Source organism: Haliotis rufescens, unplaced genomic scaffold, assembly GCF_023055435.1.
Source record: "Haliotis rufescens isolate VD_foot unplaced genomic scaffold, xgHalRufe1.0.p SCAF_12, whole genome shotgun sequence".
Lineage (NCBI taxonomy): Eukaryota > Metazoa > Mollusca > Gastropoda > Lepetellida > Haliotidae > Haliotis > Haliotis rufescens.
The window spans coordinates 80,954-104,127 of NW_025963802.1; the positions used below are offsets into that span (position 1 = coordinate 80,954).

Genomic DNA, 23,174 nt, shown 5'->3' on the forward strand with positions numbered 1-23,174 from the left:
CACCGAATCATAAACATTTTGACTTTTTACAGAAAATGGACTTCGGGTCCAATAAACGTTTTGAGAGAGTGAAGTGTGCTGACCCCCGCGTTTGCACACTGATCTGATGGGGGTGTTTGCTGAGAGACGGGCCGAGGTTAAGAGGTTCATATCGCCACTGTTATCATCTGTAGATAACTTGACAGTTGGGGGGATTAAAGGAAATGGGTTTAAGGGACCGCTGTCATATGCTGGAGTGTTTATATTTTCGAGCACTGTTGGTTGAGTAAATCTAAGTTCGTTGGTTTTAATGGCGATGTTTGCGGATCCGAGGAACTTGATCTGCCCTCGTCATTTCGCCATGTTGGACGGTCAGGGCTTATGTCAAAGTATACATTGTTTTCATGAGAACTGGGAATATGAGAACACTATGTCAATAATCTTTTTCTGTAAAACGCAAATAAACTGTTTGCTGTGGGGTTGGGTGAGAAAGTTGGCTTTGAAACTTAAGCCCGCCGTTCTATTATTGAGCAGAATGTTGATGTGCATGGGGCACACGGGGAACGATACTGAAACAACAGACGAAATAAGGAATGACATCTTCAAGCACTAAGCGCACAGTTGTGACGGTTCTGTCTGTACCAGATGAAGAAGGTTGGAACTCTCATATTGTTTGTTAAACAATGTTTGTTTATAACGTCGCTCAATCCAGTGATTGACATCATGAGCATCAATCCAGCAATTGGGATACGATGACATGTATCAACCAAGTCAGCGAGCCTGACAACCGATCCCCTTAATCGCCTCTTACGACAAGCATAGTCGCCTTTTACGGCAAGCATCGGTTGCTGAAGACCTATTGTACCCCGGATCTTCACGGGTCTGTTAAACAATAGAGTGAAGCTGATGAATAATGGATTACGGGTGATAACGTTGTAATGATGAACCACATCGACAGCGTCGATAGTTGGAATAACAGCAAACAGGAGTTAGTGTATCAGGTATTTAAGGCCGCTTTCAACAGGTATATCACTCACCGAGTATATCAGTCAACAGGTATATCACTCACCGAGTATATCAGTCAACAGGTATATCACTCAACGAGTATATCAGTCAACAGGTATATCACTCAACAGGTATATCAGTCAACAGGTATATCACTCAACGAGTATGCCAGTCAAAAAGTATATCACTCATCGAGTATGTCAGTCAACAGGTATATCAAAATATATCTGGTTTTCTATCTATAGCTGAAAACGTCCCTTGTCTCAATTTAGAATCCCAATACCATCCTATCCCATCCCATACCCGCAGAATATCAAATGGTCAGTCCCACAAATGCATATTCACTGACGTCGTGCCAACAGAACAGGGGCGGTCGGGTAGCCTAGTGGTTAAAGCGTTCGCTCGTCACGCCGAAGACCCGGGTTCGATTCCCGACTTGGGTACAATGAGTGAAGCCCATTTCTAGTGTCCCCCGCCGTGATATTGATGGAATATTGCTAAAAGCGGCGTAAAACCATACTCACTCACTCACCCACTCCATCAGGACATGACGAGAGTGAACACATGCTATCTGGGCGTGTAGGAACGTCACTCTAAATATAATCACTGAATACTGTAAGTACCACTTCCGAGTAAGAACTGCAAAAGTAATGCAAGCACTCATCAAGGAAATGTCAGTCGACGTTTTATTTCAAACGACCGATTTCCTTTAGGGAAAAACTTAAAGAAACCCCATGTAATCCACGTAGTTTTTTCTAACTTCATAGTATATGATTTCCGTTTCGTGTGTCCATACTTACTTAAATTGGGAGTTTAACGTACGCTGTCCGATATATGCGCATTTCGAGCACGGGCCCGCCAGGACATTTAGTGTTTGGTCGAAAAGGGTATGTCCGAAAAGATGGGGCAGCCTATGTGGGCTTTTAGGGTTGCTTACTTAATTTGGAGAACAAATTTGGAATTTTGAAATATGCTATGCACATGTCCTCCCTCAACTTAGAGTATATATAACACCTGTTAACACCTGTAATCAAGGGAGTGGTAACGCTAACACCTGTATATACCCCCAGGTGACACTATTTGAAAGCATTTATGCATGTAATTGATGTAAAAGTCTGTATAAGTACGACAACAATTACTGGAGGGATGTTGCCCTGGTGGGAGGACGAAATCGGTGGTCACAGATTTTCAAAGATTGTGCCACCTCGTTCTTGCACGGACCACGTGGTCGGTGGTCACAGATTGCCCTCTCCTGTGTGTCACAGATGATGTAGTCAGTGGTCACAGATTTTCAAAGATTATGCCACCTCGTTCTTGCACGGATCACGTTGTCAGTGGTCACAGATTGCCCTCCCTTGTGTGTCACAGATGATGTGGTCAGTGGGCACAGGTTGTCATCCTTCGTGTGTCACGGATCATGTGATCAGTGGTCACTAATTGTCCTTTCTCGTGCTGCACGGGCAAGAAGGTCAGCCTAGGGCGCTATGAATCATCTCTAATGGGATACTGATCTATATTGAATGATTGTCGCCCTTGGGACATGTTGGAGCATTTTTGAGAACGCGTTTGACCACTCTTGAGAATATGTAGGATTATTATCAAACGGTAATGACGATAGAGTTTCTCCATTGAGTTTCAATCATGGTGGCTTTACTGGTTTTATTGTGTCTGAAAAAGCACAATGAACAACACAATTAGGGTAGGTACAACACAATTCAGGCGGGTACAACACAAATAAGGAAGGAAAAACACAATTAGGGCAGGTACAACACAATTAGGGCAGGTAAAACACAATTAGGGCAGGTGGATAATAACAGGTTCTTCCATGTGCTTGGGGTGTTTACTCCAATGGAACACAATATGGTCGCAATCCTTGACGTCTGCTGTTTTCTCAATAAACACTTAGACGTCCTTGGTTCGTCCAGAACATCAGAGGCAATGTTTAGAGACTTGGCCTCTGCAGCCGTGAGGCTACTTCCCATGGCCACCCGGGGAAATAGAGGTCCCACTAGTTCGCTGCTCGCGGAATCGGACAATTCGATTTGTTTCCAGGACATCGAGCATTTACACCGAATCATTGTTAAGCGGGTAAAACATGAGAATAATTTATTTCCAGCCTTTGAAAGAATTTATGAATGTCAACTTTTTTATTATGAGGAACAACGTTTCGGAGTATATACTTACTCCTTCATCACGCCCCTAAAGTATTTCCATTTTTCCTTGGAACAAGTTGGTTTTTTTCAAATAAAAAACCCACTCCCCAAGAATATCAAAGGTTTTGAGATATTGAGTGACCACGTCGGCCACTGTAGTATTTACATGGGAGGTCATCTTGAGTGTCCAAGTCTTAGCTGCAGGTGCTGCATGTGTTGTATTCGGAGGGCTTCGTTGATGTCAACTATTACTCAAACACACACACTCACACTCACACACTCACACACTCACACACACACACACTCTCTCTCTCTCTCACACACACACTCACACTCACACACACACTCTCTCTCACACTCACACACTCTCTCTCACACACTCACACACACACTCTCTCTCTCACACACACCCACACACACACACTCACATTCACACACACACTCATACACACACACTCTCTCACACACACACACTCTCTCTCTCACACACACCCACACACACACACTCTCTCTCACACACACACACACACACACACTCTCACACACACATTCTCACTCACCCTGACTAGGCTACACGTGGAATAGAGACAATATTAACTAAAAACTCTAGGAGTCAACGATTAAGAAATACTAATGCAACGAAAACAATCTTTTTCAGATGGTGTTTGGGGGCCATGTGAATTAAGATATGTCTCCAATCATCAGATTATCTGAATTTGCATAACAAATATTGAGAGGAGTACTTTTTGTCAGATTATTGACAACGTACCCGGAATTTCAAGCTATTTCGTACGTAATAGGTGTTTGACAGATAAATAACGAGTGTGACGAGAGAGTTAGATACAGTTACAACAAGAGGTGATGAAGGATCCGCCAAGGGGATGTTTGCCGAGCAGGTCATTGAGATGCGGGATCAGATGGTGAAGTCACTTTGAACACTGCTCACAATACAGGCCTAACCCAGGTTGTGTGTAAATGCCAAGCCGATATACCTGGTTTTAACACGGCGTCTATATTAGCATGATAAGCCTAGGGTTTAACCAGGAATGTCGTAGAAGTTTGTGATATGCATGTATGAAGGTAATCTATGCTGAAATAGGCGTCATACATCACACCCATGCTATAACAGAGCGTATATCACCCGTGTATACAACAAGTGACCAACAGTCTATTATCGGGGACAATATCACACAAATAGCCAAGTGATTAACATGGAACAGTTTAGCACTTCTAAACGTGTTCTCGACGCCGCTTGTAGGATTAAAGAAGTAGAGTTGGCAGGTGTGCGTAAAGTGTCGTCACGTGGTCTCCCTGGTGTGGCGGACACGGGCTAATTGTGTTGTCGCTGACCACGAGTTTATGTGGACCGACGACGCTGCCTTGTTGTGTTGGAATTGCTTACAGACATGGTCAACAGTACTTATTAGGAGGCGTAAATACAGTTATCGTAGCCCATGTACCCCGACACATTATTGAAGGGGACTGAGAGCTATTGAGCCAAGCACGTCTCCAGATCAGGGTTGTGTTTACTGAATGCGAGAGGCGATGATATATAGTTACTGACAATTAGGCTGCTCGGGATATTTGTAATACTCGTTGACACATAAGTGGAAATTGGTTCCTGTGCGCTAGCTTGAATAGTTGCTAAACTTGAACAAGGATACGGAGAGCAGAGCTCCAGATAAGATTTTGGTGTTGTTGGTATTTTACCCATGCATTTTAAAATCATTGGGTATCAGTAATTCTATCCGGGTATTCAAATTTCTGTTACCCACTAGTTTTTACACATGTGGGTATTTAAGTTAAATATTTAAAAACACTATTCATCTAGTTCCTGCACACTGGTGTCGTGTGGGTTCGAGAGCTTTATAGGACTCAAAAATTCCACGATACTTCCGCCAGAAAGTGTGATGGCAAATGATCATGATGTAACTGTCATCGTGGAGTTTGGCCAGGTTGACGGAATGCCCGTTTATAATTTCAAAATAAGTTGCTGATTTGCTAATCGAATACGCTGGGTTACTTCACAATATTTTGATGATACGCACAAGTTTTATTTTTGTAGCGTATCTGTAATGTTCGTTGCGTATTTGATACGCTTGGATTTTATTTTACTGCGTATTTCTGCATTTCTGATGCGTATTTCACGCAGATACGCAGCCTATCTGTAGCTCTGCGGAGAGCGAAGGGCGAGGTAGACAAGTTGTACAGGGGTGTCCATACTGTTATCATAAGGCTGAACAGTCAGGCTAGGACGTGTATAATGTTGCAACAGCTAAACTCCATTGTGTGTGTCGGGGGGGGGGGGGGGGGGGGGGGATTTTTTTTATTGAAAACAGTTTTTATTTGAATCATGAATATACAAGTTGGGGACAAGTGATGTAGAGAGGTACGAAGGTAATGAGGTTGTTTAATGGCGCGGATAGCACAAAGTGGTGATATTTATTTGTTGCTGTGAGCAGAGAGGTTATTGAATGACACACGAGCGCAAAGAGTGTAACTTTTACACTAGAAACACAACATGACAGGCTACATTGTGATATATACCAGTGGTCTTGGTTACAACTTAACTCCCTCGTTAGTTTAGAAGTCTCGTTTATCCTGCAAACTCACGTTTCCGAATCAGTGATCTTTTTGCAGTGATAATTATACTCGAAAAACGAGACCGCCGTTTCTTGTTTCATTGATATTTTGTTTGTATGTTGTTTAACGCCGCACTCAGCAATATTCCAGCTATATGACGGCGGTCTGTAAATAATCGAGCCTGGACCAAACAATCCAGCGACTGACATTATGAGCATCGATCCACGCAATTGCATGGGATACAATGACATGCATCAACCAAGTCAGCGAGCCTGACCAACCGATCCCGTTAGTCGTCTCTTATGACAAGCATAGTCGCCTTTTTACGTATTCTGACCCGGATCCACAGGGGGGTCTTTGAATCTGATTATGGTAAACTTACGGGTAGGGTGAAACTTTGCTCGACTGCTTGTCATCAAGAGTGAATGAGTAAGTTGGATTAAACGCTGCTTTAAACAGTATTTCAGTTACACCACAGCGTGTGTGATTAAAATGGGAGGACAGATCGAGCTGATACAGGTATCTGACGATTACTGCTTGGTGAACTCCACGTGTACGGAAATGGTACTAACAAACCATGGATCAGGACAAATCTGGGATTCAAACCCGCGATCATTCCACCCTGGCACGACTAAATCTGCTGGCCCCTCCCCCGGAAAATCTGGGACATCCGTTTGAGGCCCATGTGTACAAAAGGTCCGGTAATCTACACACTAACCTAGTCTAGTGGTTTAAGCGTTCGCTCATCACGCCGAAGACCCGGGTTCGATTCCCCACATGGGTACAATGTGTGAAGCCTATTTCTGGTGTCCCCCGACGTTATATTGCTGGAATTTTGCTGACAGCGGCGTAAAACAATATTCACTTACTCACTTCAGAGCTGGGACGTCGTTTTATGGAGACCCAGCCCTCGAAAACATTTTGCAAATTCAGTCCCTTATTATAGTTTAATCCTAGCTTAGCTTCCTACCAGGCTAATAACTAAACTATCTCAAGCCGTCTCTATGAAAGTATGGCGTTGTTTTCCTCAACAAAGCCCTTGAGATCCTGTTTAAAAGTCACGTGACCACATTCAACCATGTCCCAACTAATATGCACGCAAACATTTAACATTTCTACAAAAGTCATAGATGTGTTTTACAGATTTACGGACAGACAGTACGCATGATCACTTTACCTCTACTTGTCCTGACGAGATGAGCTAATACAGATACGTGCTTGGGGCTTCCATGCCACGGCACCGTATAAACCCAGACTGGTTCCACACAAAGACGGTGATTCATCGTTTACACTGAACGACTTTCATTTTGAGAACACCTTAACAAATTAGTAAACCATGTCCTCGTTTCTATAACGTAAAACCAGTACCATGAAACGTGTATGAATATAATATTCAACCACCCGGGGTTATCATATACTTTGCATCAGCTGAATGTATTCACATCTTCCCCGTGAGGATAAAGGTTTTCCAACAAAAAAGGGGTATTTAGAGCACCTTTGTACTCTGAAGTTATTGAGGCCATCATAGCTAATGTGGTACATAAAGTAGCTTTGGCAATTCGTTCCTTGGTTCCTCTATCGGGTGATCTGTGTGTCACCACGGGGGTTTGTTGGGAGTTCCTTTATGTAAGAAAAGTCTGCCAATGTCTATATTCCCGGGACCCGTGAAGATTCCGGGGTAGAATAGGTCTTGAGCAACCCATGCTTGCCGTAAAAGGTGACTATGCTTGTCGTAAAAGGCGACTAACGGGATCGGGTGGTCAGGCTCGCTGACTTGGTTGAAGCATGTCATCGATCCCAATTGCGTGGATCGATGCTCATGATATCAATCACTGGATTGTCTGGTCCAGACTCGATTATTTACAGACAGCCGTCATATAGCTGGAATATTGCTGAGTGCGGCGTTAAACAGCAAACCAACCAACAAACTATATTCCCGGTTGGTTGTTTGTTTTTGTTTCTTTATCACCGCAGTGAATAATACTGCAACTATATGACAGCGGTTTGTAAATAATCGAGTCTGGGCCTCACAAGCCAGTGATTGATATCATAAGCAATAAGCCACGCCGTCGGAGTACATGCTATCAACCGAGTTGGCGAGTCTGATCTCCTGCACATCTTGCTGGGGACCAGTAACAGCCCTCATCACTGATGGGGTACATTCCCGATTGGAGACCGGCCATACATAAATATCGTAAATATTATATGTACCAGCTCTGTCATTACCTCCGTATATGTATATGCATGGGTCGGCTTGGTAGAATTACTTACAGGTAGCCCCCGAAACATGTTGAACAGATAAAAGTGCGTGAGTTGGGTTTAACGCCGCTTTTAACAGTATTCCAGTTATATCATGGCGTGTCAGCTTAATGTGGGAGTGAAGCCCGAAGTGATGCAGGTCTCAGACCACTTCGGTGAAACCCACAAGCACGGGTTTGGTGCTGACAAAACCAGTAAACATAATCGGTGCGAACCGGGATTCGAACCCACAATCATAGGTTCCTGGCGTACCCAAGGGACACAACTCTGCACAGCGAATTGCGGCGCCTTAGACGACTGGGCTACCCGTGACCCCGAACAGATATTAGTCAACGTATCTATACAGAATCATGTTGAACAGCTAACAGTCAAGGTAGCTACAAAATTATATATGCCAGCTAACAGTCAACGTAGCTACAGAATTATATAGAAAAGCTAACAGTCAACGTAGCTACAGAATTATATAGAAAAGCTAACAGTCAACGTAGCTACAGAATTTTATAGATGGGGTAACGGTCAACGTATCTATACAAAAGTATATAGAAGAGGTAATAGTCAATATAGCCACAGAATTATATATTACAGCTAACAGTCAACGTAGCTACAAAATTATATAGAACAGCTAACAATCAACGTGGCTACAGAATTATATAGAACAGCTAACAATCAACGTAGCTACAGAATTATATAGAACAGCTAACAATCAACGTAGCCACAGCATTATTTAGAACAGCTAACAGTCATTATGAAGGGCTACACGGTAACCATGGCAAATATGCAACATTACGTATGCTTCATTAAATGAGGTGATTGACTTTCGTCGCAGCTAATGCTGTAGGTGTACTGTGATGTGCGATAAATAACTCTCTCTCTCTTTTGCCTGTGTGTGATGTGTCTAATCATCTAATGATAAAGGTTGGATAACATTACGTCTTTAGTAGATCATAATCGTTTATATCACAATGTAGTTTCAATGTCAGGGAAATGACCTATGAGCATCACTTCCTTTGCTAATATTTACGCAGAATTTCTGCTACACGTTTTAGAGATGAAATATTTAGTATTCTCATTTCTCTTGTCACACCAAGTCTGTGTAATACACGTCTTCCAAAGATTAACCCGGCCTGACATGAACTGTCAAAAGAACTCCTTTTGGGGAAAGTTCATGTATGTAAAGCATGACAACAAATAACGTTTCCAGTTAGAGAATTTCAAATTTGTGGAACATATGAGTCCTGAGCGGCAAATGTCGAGATTTCGTCATGTACACTGATGATGGGACTTACAGCTATAGGCCACTCCACCTCCAAACAGAATCATAGGGGCTTTCATTTGAGTGTTTTCTGAATATATTAATAGGGGCATTCATCTGATTTTTATATGGGAGCATTGTCTGGGACATTCATTTTGAATGTTACCCCTAATATTGTTTGGGCATTCTTTGAATGCTATTTCTGTATTGTTTGTCTTTGAGGGGGCTGGGCTTCATCTGAATGTTATATCTGAATGGTGTGGGGGCATTCATTTGAATGTTACAGTGGAGTATTGAATGGGACCTTCGTCTGAATGTTATATCTGAAAGGTGTGGGGGCATTCATTTGAATGTTACAGTGGAGTAATGAATGGGACCTTCGTCTGAATGTTATATCTGAAAGGTGTGGGGGAATTCATTTGAATGTTATATCTGAATGGTGTGGGGCATTCATTTGAATGTTATATCTGAATGGTGTGGGGGCATTCATGTGAATGTTTATCTGAATGGTGTGGGGGCATTCATTTGAATGTTATATCTTAATGGTGTGGGGCATTCATTTGAATGTTATATCTGAATGGAGTGGGGGCATTCATTTGAATGTTATATCTGAAAGGTGTGGGGCATTCATTTGAATGTTACAGTGGAGTATTGAATGGGATTTTCGTCTGAATGTTATATCTGAATGTTAGGGGGACATTCAATTGAATGTTAAAATGGAGCATCGAATGGGACCTTCGTCTGAATGTTATATCTGAATAGTGTTGTGGCATTCAATTAAATGCTTTATTGGAGTATTGAATGGGACCTTCGTCTAAGGCGCCGAAATTTTCAGTGCAGAGTTGCGTCCCTTGGGCACGCAAGAAACCTATGATTGTGTGTTCCAATCCCGTTTCGCCCCGATTAGGTTTCGAGGTTTGTCCGCACCATCCCCATGCTCTGTGGTTTCACCGAGGTGGTGGACGTCTGAGACCTGCATCACTTCGGGCTGTCCTCCGAAATTAATCTGACACGCCTTGACATAACTGGAACACTGTTCAAAGCGGCGTTAAACCCAACTCATTCACTTGCGATAATCGGACCATATTGGTCGAGGCGTTTGTTCATGTGTAGCCATTCGCCGCTCACGACCAGCTTGACCTGCAACACCTACTCCGGCCACAGCACTGGTAAAACTACTTGACTTAATAATTCCAAATCAAATCAAGTATAGGGGTTAGTAAACGTCCCAATATTTATAGCTCACGTTCTCATGGCGTCTTATCAAACACGGTTTGACTGAATTCCACGCAATCCATAAGCCCATGGAGGGTGCATTAAATGTGATATGTCTATATGGTCTAACACTCGGTGGTGAATACCTTGGATTTTCAGTTTTGTGTAACAAAAACAAGCAGTCCCTTGACGCGCGTCTAATTCACAAAGAAATAGAATAAAATCACACATTTACCCGCTAGACTAACATGTGTGTGCAACGTTGAAATGTTTTATCAACGACCTGTTAACATATAACTACAACACGGAGTATTTGTATCCACAAAACACAAATGCAAAAAGTTCCAAAACAGCAACATAAAAAGTGAAAAACCAAGAAATCAGCAATAAAGGTGACGACCGTGTTTGTAGCACGTCGTCGACAACGCTGTAAGGACGTAGACTCGCCAAAACGTTGTCCTGGTCGATGTCCCCTGTTTTCGGCAAATACCTGCGGTAAACATGCCGTGATGTTCGGAGGTGGTGACCCGCGGGTCGATAGGCCCCGGGCTCGTCGCCCAGAACAGGTGTACGAATATACTGGTATACTCCAATGCTCTTTAGCCTTTGGACACCTTGAAGAACGTCGGAATTATGTATGACGTTTGTTCTGGAGACAATGAACCGCCTCCGTGGTCTAGTGGTAAAGCTTTTACCGGGAGAGCGGAAGGTCGGAGGTTCATCGCAGGCTGCGTCATATCAAAAGACGTTAAAAGATGGTACCTATTGTCACCCTGCCTGGCGCTCGGCATTAAAGGGGATAAAATTAGGCCTGTTCAGCTCGGAGTCAGTATGCTGTATCTGAGTGGGGTATTCAAGTTATACTGCGGCATATCAAGACAGTGGGCTAGCACAATAAATCAGCATTAGTCCGGACTAGTACAAGCAGCCACACACTAGGGGTGATTATAGGTCTGGAAATCACTATTGCGATAACTATTGATATTGAAAGAAACTATTGCGATAACTATTTATATTGAAAGAAACTATTGCGATAAATATCGATAGTTTTCACTGTATCATTTTAGATGGATTTTAGAGTTGAATTAAACCTTGGAACTGAAGTTTCCTTTGAATGTGATAACCATAACAACAAAGAAAAAGTAAAGTTTACTCTAATAATTTAAGAAAAAGAAACTTCCACATTACCATTGGTAAATTACCACCACTCAAGATCAAAAGAAAATCAAATTTGAACAGCATTGCATGTACAATCGAAACTATCGATGTTCCTTACTAAAATGGATACTATTGATCGGAAACTGATTTAACAATCGATTTATTGACTTTATGTGCTTACCAAAAGCAATATATCGATATTTCGATTTATCGTGACACCCCTACCACACACACACACACACACACACACACACACACACACACACACACACGCGTGCATGAACGTCGCTATATAAGTGCAAAATCTTGAACGCGACGTTAAACCCCATTTCACCTCACCACCTCATATCTTGAGAAAGCATTCATATAAGGCAGTCTCCCGTCATCATCCGATGTGTTGTATAAGGTTTATACTCCTCGCCATGTTGCCAAGTGCTTGCATATAGGCCCACATGGGTACAATGTGTCAAGCCCATTTCTGGAGACCCCCGTCGTGATATTGCTGGAATGTTGCATAAAAGCGGCGTAAAACCATACTCACTCAATCATTTATATGGGTTTATGTTGTATTAAATGCCATGCGACACTGAAACGTTGACTCTGTGTAAGTAGATTAATCATTAGAGGTAGACATTGAGCGCTCATTCCAAGCGCTGGTTGATCCATCCGAAAACGAGGCTTACATTATCAAGACTTTTTTAGCCTCACTTGCACATTCTACACATTAGTCCTCTAAGTCACATAGGTACAACACCGATGCATCGTGAAGACAGGCAATTCCATTGTAAAGTATTACGGCCATGTATTAGTTCAGGGCTTCCAGTTTTTAGCTGTCGCTCGATGATTCACTTTAAAGATATGTATCATACAATTTGAGTTAAAGTACCAGTAAAGTGGGTCTTAAATTTCTTGAACCTAATTTACATAGGACTGCCATATACATGTATATATGTAGGGATTTATTGTAATTATATGACGAGCAAAATGTTAGAAACAAGGGGTTCAGAATATTTTCTTCTCCCATGAAGATCACTACACTCACGATAAATAATTACTGTAGTTAGTATTTACACTGATCTGTATTTCGTCCTTTGATGTTTTGAAGAAATACATTTTTAATTCCATCTATCACAGATCTAAAGATTTTAAATGACAATTTACAATGGTGGAAACAGACTGCAGGCTATTGATGTCGTGGTTATCGTTTCACAGGTTCCGCGTGTGCTCACACAATTAATAGCTAATTACCTGTTGTATAATCTCCAGGTAATCAATCTAGAGAAAGCGTTTCCCGATAATACGCTTACGGGTCACAATAGCCTGAACGGCTCAGGGTTATAGGTCATAAGTTAATGGATTACATGATAACGGTCGTGTGTTCCCTTGAGCGTGGTTGAGACAGTGAAACGTACAGTTGGATGTCTTCCCGAGTAGGTAATAACAAATATGTACTATATATATACGGCTTCTACAGTACATATCCTATACTATTTAGGGCTGTTTTACTGTTTCTTTTGCAGTTTGTTAAATTGTGTGAAATTTTCTTTATTTTATATAATTAGTTTTCAGGTGTGTGCGTGTGTGTGTGTGCGCGCGCGCCCGTGTGTGTGTGTGTGTGTGTGTGTGTGTGTAACAAGAAAGAACAAAAAGAAAACACGACAACCCCTAACCGAAACACACACACACACACACACACACACACACACACACACACACACACACACACACACACACACACACACACATCCTTTTTAGGATATATATGAAATTATGTTGAGAGAGGAAGTGAGGAATACGTTTATTTAGTGATGTATGGTATATGTGTAAAATATATGTTTTACACAGAGTAAACGAAACTACTGTGTGCATAGCGACAGCTAGTCATACACGTGCACCGTTCTAACATTAAAAATATTATGAAATAAATATTGACTGGCGACAATTGCAACAGTATCGGGTGTAAAAAGAGGAAGAAAACGACGATGTGGAAAAAGATGACACATTCCGACAAACTTTTTACCAAGAATTCCTGGTGTCTTCTACATATAGTGTATTGTTGGCGGGATGTTTTTTGAAAATGTCACCATCTCCAAACTTCCACCAAAAAAATTTCAAACATTGTCTTGATCCGCCAGTAAGTGTTATACATGCCCGATTACTCCCGCTCCGCTGTTTGGAGAGAACTGACCCTTTCTCCGTTCCAAGCAGGTCAATATTGACTGCTGATATTTCCTACACTCCCGCGTCAACAGTTTGTCCGAGCGGATGTTCTCGAAAGATGCAGTTAAAGAAAAGACAAGATATCTCCAAGCTTCTGTTTTGATGTTTGCTACTGTGTTTGTTTAGGTCTCGCGTTTCCTCGGTAACCCTGACGAGAGCAGTTCGAGTCAACAGATGCATGTCTAACTGTACAAGCATGTCGACATCAGTCGGGATAAACCACACACGACACTGTAGTGCATGATGCTAACCACGTTGTCTAACAGAGAAAGAGGGTTGTAACTAACTTAGATGTAGCATCAAATTGGTTATTTATATCCGTAGTTAGTAACGAACATTCAGGTTCCGTGAACATATGTTCGTTATATCCGTCGAAAGAAATATTCTTATGCCTTCAATCATATATAGTTATGACGAACACTGAAGTACCGTTGAAATATGTTCAGAATATGAGTAGTATAGAAAGTATTCAAGTATAGTTAAACATGGCTGACGTGTTGAAATAAATTCGTTATATCAGTTGTATATACACTATTCCTGTATTTAAACATGTATGTACTGTTGAAATAGGTTCGTCATATCCGTAGTATATAAAACATTCGTGTATAGTTAAACATGTATGTACTGTTGAAAAAGGTTCGTCATATCTGTAGTAAATGAAATATTCATGTATAGTTAAACATGTGTGTACTGTTGAAATAGGTTCGTCATATCCGTAATAAATGAAATATTCATGTATAGTTAAACGTGTATGTACTGTTGAAATAGGTTCGTCATATCCGTAGTATATGAAACATTCGTGTATAGTTAAACATGTATGAACTGTTGAAATAAGTTCGCCATATCCGTAGTAAATAGAATATTTATGTATAGTTAAAAGTGGCTGTACTGTTAAAATAGGTTCGTCATATCCGTAGTAAATGAAATATTCATGTATAGTTAAACGTGGCTGTACCGTTGAAATTAGGTCCTTGTTTACGTAGGTCGCTTCTCGTAGATCGTAAACTGTGTCCGAATATATTTCATAACCCATTCATGAGACATTATATTCATTCCTGTTACTGCAACATTTAACTGGGCAACTTACGTTCGTGTGTATGATATTTAAATGAGGTAGTTGTAATATGACACGTGACTCCTGATGTATATTACGGTATATAGGAATAGAAAACTCTGACTTCGAGATAAAGAATAGAATATTATGTTTAGTAAATAGTTTGAACCTGTGTTTATCCCGATATCACGAGTAATTCTGAGAGTTGACAGTTTCAGATATATTCTCACAAAAATAAACCATTATTTTGTATTTGTCAGTGTAACAAAACAAGTAATACTTACTGCAGCTAAAATTCTACTGCTGTTGCCATGTGAGATGCGTTCTGACAAGCACAACCATATGTAATGTCCACATGTGTAATAATGGAACCGAATCAATGGTTCCTGTTGCACGATTGGGCGAACATCTGCAAACGATATAGGGTCAAAGGGACATAACTCTCGATCTCAGAAATCGTACGTAAAATATTAGTTGCGTTGGCCCCAGCTGTTGGAATCTATATATAATCTTTTATAGCCTCTCTGGTTTCGTTAAGGAAGGACTTCTGTCTGGTATAACTTACACAGGACGAATGTTTTGTCCATAGGTCACCTTTCGGTTTTTGTTCCCTACTCCAGGATACCCTTGTAATATGAAATCTCAATTCACTTCCACAATTCATCAACTTTGTAAATTATAATTGTTTTATGCATGTGGTAACAGTTTCAATCTTACATTGTAACGGCAGTGATCAAAATATGGCAATGTTGTCATTGTTTATTCAGCAACTTAATTCGGGTTGTTTATGCATCCTAATGTATTCCGTTCTGCAGTGCACATGTGCAGTATCATACAAAAGTATTTATTTTCACTCGTTTATACTCATCTGAATATAGAATGCTAATACCACTATTAGCATATGCTGTTGACTGTATATCATTTATTCAATATCTAAGCACGGCAAATAGAATAAAGCATCAGGGAGTTGTCAGGTATGAATCTATATCCTTTGAAATAAAACGTACATAAATTATCCTAAATATGTATCTGTGCCTATTTATATCCACGACGTACATGTTTATCAGCATTTACCATTTGAAAGACAACGGGCACCTGCTATCTGAATTTGGTGCGTTATGACGTCACAGGAAATGAACCAATCAGATTGTCCGTACCATCACTGACATCAAACGGTCGTCCATCTTGAACCGCTGAAAACAAATAATACCTTGAGGGGTCTACCAATATTTTTCTGGGCATTATGAAGCATCTAACTGATATATCAGCCTGACATATGGTTGATATGTCGAGAAGCACCGGGCAATTACAAGTCTGAAATTAGATCGGTAAGAAAGTGTTTATTTGGGAGACAGGTGCGCGAAGCCATATCTACCTGTTTGTGAAATCAACACCGTATGTATACGTCACTTTCAGTTTCATGTTTTTATTTTAAAAATATTGTATGCATCTCAAATCGGTACCAGTGGTCGGATATACGGCGTGTTTGGGTCTCTCGTGGGATAGTTATTCTCCGTGCTGCTCTTAGAAGCATGTTGAAATCTGGAACGAGAGAGAGAAAGGGTGACCGAGTTTGGCACAGAAAGACAGGAAAAGATTGTACATGGCTGTACATGATCTCCACATGTGTACCATCAAATCCGTGAGGTCGCCCCCAGGGTCCAGAGTGTGTTAAAACTCACACCACCTATTCTGTGTTGAAATTTCATTGATATTTATTCATTTTTTTTGTGATTTAATCTTTTACCAGATCCTTCAAAATATCCAGAACAGTCTTGCCTTGTTTATGTTGGTGCCAAAGGTAAAACATTTTACCAGCTGGTTATGCAAATTCACTAAAGTTATAAAAAGAGACAGACACCTTCCATTATTAAGTAGATGGAAATACGTCAGTTCAGTATTCGTTTTAAATTCATTATTTATCATATGTTCAGTCCTGTAAGGCCACAACCAAGAAAACCTTTGTTTCAGGAACAACAACCCAAGATTTTCGCCTTCATTAATTATTTTTTTGTTATGCCCCCTTCAAATCAGCATGTCTGTCTTGTCATTTTATTTGTCATTCAATTATTTTTGTGGACATAAAAACACATGTTTATGGTGATGCTTTTAAAATTATTTTTTTCACAGTGCTCTGTCGTGTCTACTGTCTTGGGATATAACACAGTAGAGTACAAAGGATTTATATAACTACACATATCATTATTTATAATATTATATCATCATTTTACATATTATATCTTGATGTCAGATCAGTGTTTGGGTTAATGCAGTAAATTGTAGTTTTTTAATTTTTTTTATAAAAGTGAATCTTGTTGGCATTGTTATACATGTAAAATATTAGCTATAAAAATACTTCTTATGACATATACTCAAATACTTGACTACCTTTGATTTATTTCTTTATTGACTATATGCACGGGTATACAAGTGGTTAAGTTCATATCTGTTCATAAATTCAAATGAATATGGCCATCTACCTGAAATGGAGACTACAGTTTTGCTGATACTGTTACATTTCCATTGTCAGTGTAGGTCTGGATGCTATAATTGATGCTGTGAGTGAACTGAAAACATTTCCTCTTGCAGATGTTGCATTTAATGCAATGGACACTTCTTAAACTAGAGTTCACAGACATGCTGTTTAAATTGACATATATTCTCTTGCAAAGTACCTGACAATTGGTATGTGTCCAGGTACTCATCAATTTACTGTGCAAGAACAAGTTACAAGGCATGCCAAGGCCACAAATTATTATCAGGTTTACATATACATTTCAAAGATTGTTTTAATAGTGATTTTGTTTGATTGTAGATTCTTGGGAACAATAGTTATGAATAAGATGATGTGATTCACCATGTTGATCAGGCCATAATAATTTAATTATTATATATATTTACTGCGAAACACCTCGCCTCACATCTGTGTTTATTTATTCATGTTGTCCAGCACACTCACTGACACTAAAACACACAAGTAACAGTACGGCGATAAAATATTGATCCCAATACAAGGCCCTCAATATAATACATCTATGTACAACTCCGCCACCTCCAACACACACATAAAAGAGAGGGGGTGTTTGTGGGGAGTGTAGGGACAGGGGTCAAAATCTAATAGACTGCTAGAACTTTTACTTCTACTTTAAACATGTTGAAAAGTTTAGTACTAAAATGTTATCATATTTTAAGTATGATTAAAAGAAAAAAATCTTGTAATTTTTAAAATAGCATGATTTGCACTTTGTATGTGAAAAGTTTCAAAACAGTCATAAAGGACTCTGTATGAAAAGGATCCTTTATCATGTTTATGGCCCACTGGAAAGCTCAAATTTGCAATTGTGGAAGACTTGGAAATATTGGTATGTCTTTATGCCTCTGTCATTGTAAGAGCAAAATGCGCCAGTGATAAGTAACTTTACTGTGGTAATCTTCATTTTGTTTGTCTGCCAGGAATGAAATCCTGAATTGTATTGTTATCTGATCGACCAGGTCCTCTGCTATGCTAGTCATCTTTGTGAAGCCATTTGAAATAAGAACAGCTTTCTGATTGGATATGCATTTTCATCACAAGGGATACAACATGTTTTCTACACAGGGTGGCACTGCGATTGAGCCAAGAAAAGTAGGCTTGCAATGGCAAGGAAGGAAACAAGGCTTTGGTATAGGATAGTGGACACTCTTCCCTCAGAAAGATGCACTACCATACATCCTGCCTAAAAAAAGTGGCTTTATCACGTGTGTTCACGACTCCCTTTTCTTGATAAAATGACCCGTAAAAATGCTGGGTAGAATAGGTCTTCAGCAACCTATGCTTGCCCTAAAAGGCGACGATGCTTGTAAAAGGCTACTAACAGGATCGGGTGGTCAGGCTCGCTGACTTGGTTGATGCATGTCATGGATTCCAATTGCGTGGGTCGATGTTCATGATGTAAATCACCGGATTGTCTGGTCCAGACTCGATTATTTACAGACTGCCATCATATAACTGGAATATTGCTGAGTGTGGCGTAAAACAACAAACCAAACCAAATTTTGATGAAATACACCATACACATAGTCACACCATGCCTCTGGCGTCACTTGCAGTATCAGTTAATGTACAGTTCGTTAAACAATGTTTATATCAAATATGTGTGGAGAGACATCAGAGATAAAACACAATAACTGCCTCACGTTATTGCAAAATTTGTCTCATAATATATTTGTTATGGACATAGCTGAACTGCTAGACTGACCATATTTGTTCTTGACAGGTTCAAAACTAGATGCCTAAGTCACAAATAGCTTTGTGAGATTGTAAAGCATAATGGATATAATTTGTTTTGTTTCGTTGCAGGATTGGCCGGAATGCATCAGCCCCGCAGGAGGAAGAAACGCCCGATCCATGGTGTAAAGACGGTGGCGGTGACCCGGGGCAGGTCGGGCTATGGATTCACGATATCAGGCCAGCATCCCTGTGTCCTTAGTTGTATTGTGGCCGGCAGTCCCGCAGAACAGGCCGGACTCAAACCAGGGGACTATCTGGTGTCAGTGAACTGCGAGAATGTGTCCCGCTACAGCCATGATGATGTGGTTCGTATGGTCGGCTTGTCGACAGGGACTCTTGAGCTGCAGGTGGCGGAGAACTACAACAGCTCTGATTCCTCAGACGATGATTACCCACCACGTACAAAGTCCAGATATCCAAATCGTATTCGTCCCAGACAAGCTTTTGAAAGAAACACGAGAGATAAACATTCAAATTCTGATCTTAATAGCCGACCACACAGAGGGGCCGATGTAAGGGGAGATAACATGAAACTAAGACATAGGCAAGTGATAGGTGGTGAGTCTGAGACCTCCCAGAACTCGTCTCTCACTGATGGGGCGTCTCAAGATAGAATTTATTCTTCAGACCAATCTGCCTTTCACCAGTATGTGTCTGCTGATAAAAACTCCCATAGGCAGGAGTCCAGAGCCAGCTTGAAGCAACTAAGAGACTCAAAATCAAATCTTCAACAAGACCCAAGATCAAATGTACAATATGGACAGAGCTCACGCACAAGTTTGCATAAAAACTCAAAGCCGCCCCCACCCCAACGAGGCTCAAAATCGTCTTTAAATTCTTGCCAGCAAACATCAAAGTCAAGTTTGAATGGCATGGAAAATGCTACAATAACGTCAACAGGATCTGTCCAATTTCAAGAACTTCACTCTCAGAATATCTCAGGGTTCCAGGGTATGTTCCCGACATCTGGCATCGTGTCATCACATGGCCTGTCCAGCTCTGGGATGTCCGACCCAGGACAGTTGCCACGGGAACAGCAGGCAGAAGGAGCAGAAGCTGCTGCTGCTGTTCCTGCAAGTCCGGGGTACCCCGAGGATGACGATAGCTTTGATATGCAGCCCCCTGCTGGTGACATCAAGGCTATCGTGGGATATATTGGCTCAATCGAGATGCCAAGCAACTCAAGTAGACCCCACCAGAGAATTCAGTCTTTAAGAAATGCAGTGCGGAGACTTCGCATCGAGCAGAAGATTCACACTCTTGTTCTTATGGAAGTAGACCCTGATGGTGTCAAGTTGACAAATGCAATGGGAGCCGGTATAGCTCATTACCCAGTGGACAGGCTAGCGTTCAGTGGTGTCTGTCCAGACGATAAACGGTTCTTCGGAATTGTGACTCTTCATGCTCCAAGTGATGATATGAGCGAGATGAGTGTGCAGAGGGATGATGCACCGACTGCCAGCTCGTGTCATATCTTCATGGTGGACCCAGAGCTAAGATCTCATAACAGCCATACTCAAAAAGCCAAAGCCTTCAACATTCAGTGTACTGTCGATCCTGAAACACAAAGGTGTCTGGAGTTCCCTCGCTCTGCAACTCCAATAATATTATCTGTAGCCAATCTCTACAAGGACCGTCCTCGTGGTGTGTATGAGAATGATATTGTCCAGTCTCAAGCCCTCGCTGACCCAGTTCGGGCCATCCAGCGCAGCAGCAGCAACAGCAGCAATAGTGACAGTGGTCTGGGCTTTGGCCGTGAGGACAAAGTGAACGAGCGTGTGTTTGTTGTGGACATGCCAGTAGATGCTGCTCAGAATCAGGGAGTAGCAGAGGCTTCTGGGAACCCAACACGATCTAACCCTAACCATGCCCTTCAGCATTTGTCTCCTGAAGTGAACACTATGCCTACACCAAGACACAATTCCACACGACCACAGTCGGCCATGGAGATCCGACGTGGAATGAACACTTCAACAAGCAGCGAGGAATGTTGGCAGGGTAGCAAACTTAATCCACGTGCAATGCCTGATCCGATCTCACTCTGGAAAGCAAGGTCATCAGATGACCTTGAGAGACAGAATAATGCCGAGACATTGCGTATGAGCATGCATAAGTTACTCCAAGCAAGACAAAGACATGCCAGCGAACAGAATCTTAGCAGTGATACTGAGTCCCAAGACTCGCGGGATTGTTTCCTAGGCAGGAATGGGTTTACTGCCCCACGACCAGTGTCGGCTCCATTTGCTCAGTTAAACTTCATTAAGAGTGAGAAGGTTGAGGCTGTTGACCTGGCTGCAGGGAAACTGAGCCCGCGAGCCTTTAGTGCAGCGAGCCTTGCCAAGTACGCCGGCAGATCCCCTTCAGCACCTCCCATTCCGTACTTCCAAGGTGACGATGATGATGATGATGATGATTCTGAGGAGGAAGACGATCCATTCGTCCGTGGAATCATTTCACGACTTAACAGAGACAAAGCTCTCGGTCTAGCAGATGAGGATCCTAGACGATATTCCGAAGGATTCGCATTGGCTAGAAAGGTAAGTTGTCATATAACAAATTCTTGCTGCATATTTTTCTCACGACACCATTTAAAAAAAGACAGAATGGACTTTGGTGTATCATTAGTCAATAGGACCGCCTCTGTGGTCTAGAGGTAGAGCATCCATCTGGAGAGCGGAAAGTCCGGGATTCTATTCACAGCCGCATCATACCAAAAGACATTAAAAGATGGTACTTGTTGTTACTCTGTCTAGCGCCCACCATTAACGGGGTAAAACAAGGACTGGTCAGTTCTGAGTCAGTATACTGTGCCCTTTATTTAAACGTTTTAGCGGTAAAGCCCAGTTACAGTTTGTTGTGGCAGTATCACATTGCAGAGTCACACAAGGTCCCTGAATAGTCATTGTTTCATTTTGCAAAATCTATGTTGCAGTCATCGTTGTAAGAAGCCAGATTTTATGTTACTCTTCTGTTGCCTATCAAACCAAACTGTTTGAATGTGAAAACCATGGAAAAGAAGTTGTGATAACCTTTGATTCAACACCTTGCAATTTCATTTAGCTTATAGTCATTACAGAAGGGAAAGCGATGTCCTCATTCGGTTCACTCCATAGAGACTCGTCTTGTGCTTGTTGTCAAGTAGCTTGAGGAACTTGATCATAAACACTCCTTTGACATGTCTACTGCAGTCACTGCAAAGTGTTACGGGTTGGCCAATGTGTTATTTTACTGGTGCTTCACTCAGCTGCTTTGCAAGAGTTGTCCCCCTTAGATTATTGCGAGTGGGTTGCATTGTGGAAAGGTGCAACTGCTTACATCAAATGATTCACATTTCTCAGTAGGGGTGTCATTGATTGGACAGTTTGTATCAATATATCAAGATATTGATTAATAACAATATTTGTGTTTCTGTATGAGTACAGATCAGAGCTCCAGATAAGCTGCGTATCTGCGTAAAATACACATCAGAAATGCAGAAATACGCAGTAAAATAAAATCCAAGCATATCAAATACGCAACGAACATTACAGATACGCTACAAAAATAAAACTTGTGTATATCATCAAAATATTGTGAAGTAACTTTGCATATTCGATTAGCAAATCAGCAACTTATTTTGAAATTATAAACGGGCATTCCGTCAACCTTGCCAAACTCCACGATGACAGTTACATCATGATCATTTGCCATCACACTTTCTTGTGGAATTGTCGTGGAATTCTTTAGACCTATAAAGCTCTAGAACCCACACGACACCAGTTTGCAGGGACTAGATGAATAGTGTTTTTAAATATTTAACTTAAATACCCACATGTGTAAAAACTAGTGGGTAACAGAAATTTGAATACCCAGATAGAATTACTGATATCCAATGATTTTAAAATGCATGGGTAAAATACCAACAACACCAAAAGCTTATCTGGAGCTCTGCAGATAAAAAAATCTGTCTGGATCTGCTAGTAAGCAAATAAATAATAACAAGACTGTTCCAGTCGATGTTTAAAATTAAACTTTCTGCCTTCTTAT

General features: G+C 41.2%; 1 protein-coding gene across 4 annotated transcripts in view; it reads left to right on the forward strand.

Moving 5' to 3' along the window:
* Positions 1 to 23,174, forward strand: part of LOC124117277 (regulator of G-protein signaling 12-like) — a 63,763-nt gene that overhangs the window by 3,227 nt on the left and 37,362 nt on the right. For 3 of the 4 annotated variants that reach the window (XM_046479087.2, XM_046479084.2, XM_046479085.2), the window contains exon 2: positions 19,218 to 21,685. In XM_046479087.2, the coding sequence (XP_046335043.2) occupies positions 19,218 to 21,685 (2,468 nt within the window). Of the gene's footprint in view, positions 1 to 16,043; positions 16,207 to 19,217; positions 21,686 to 23,174 lie in introns of those variants that run through there. The other variant, XM_046479086.2, reaches the window with a different exon arrangement.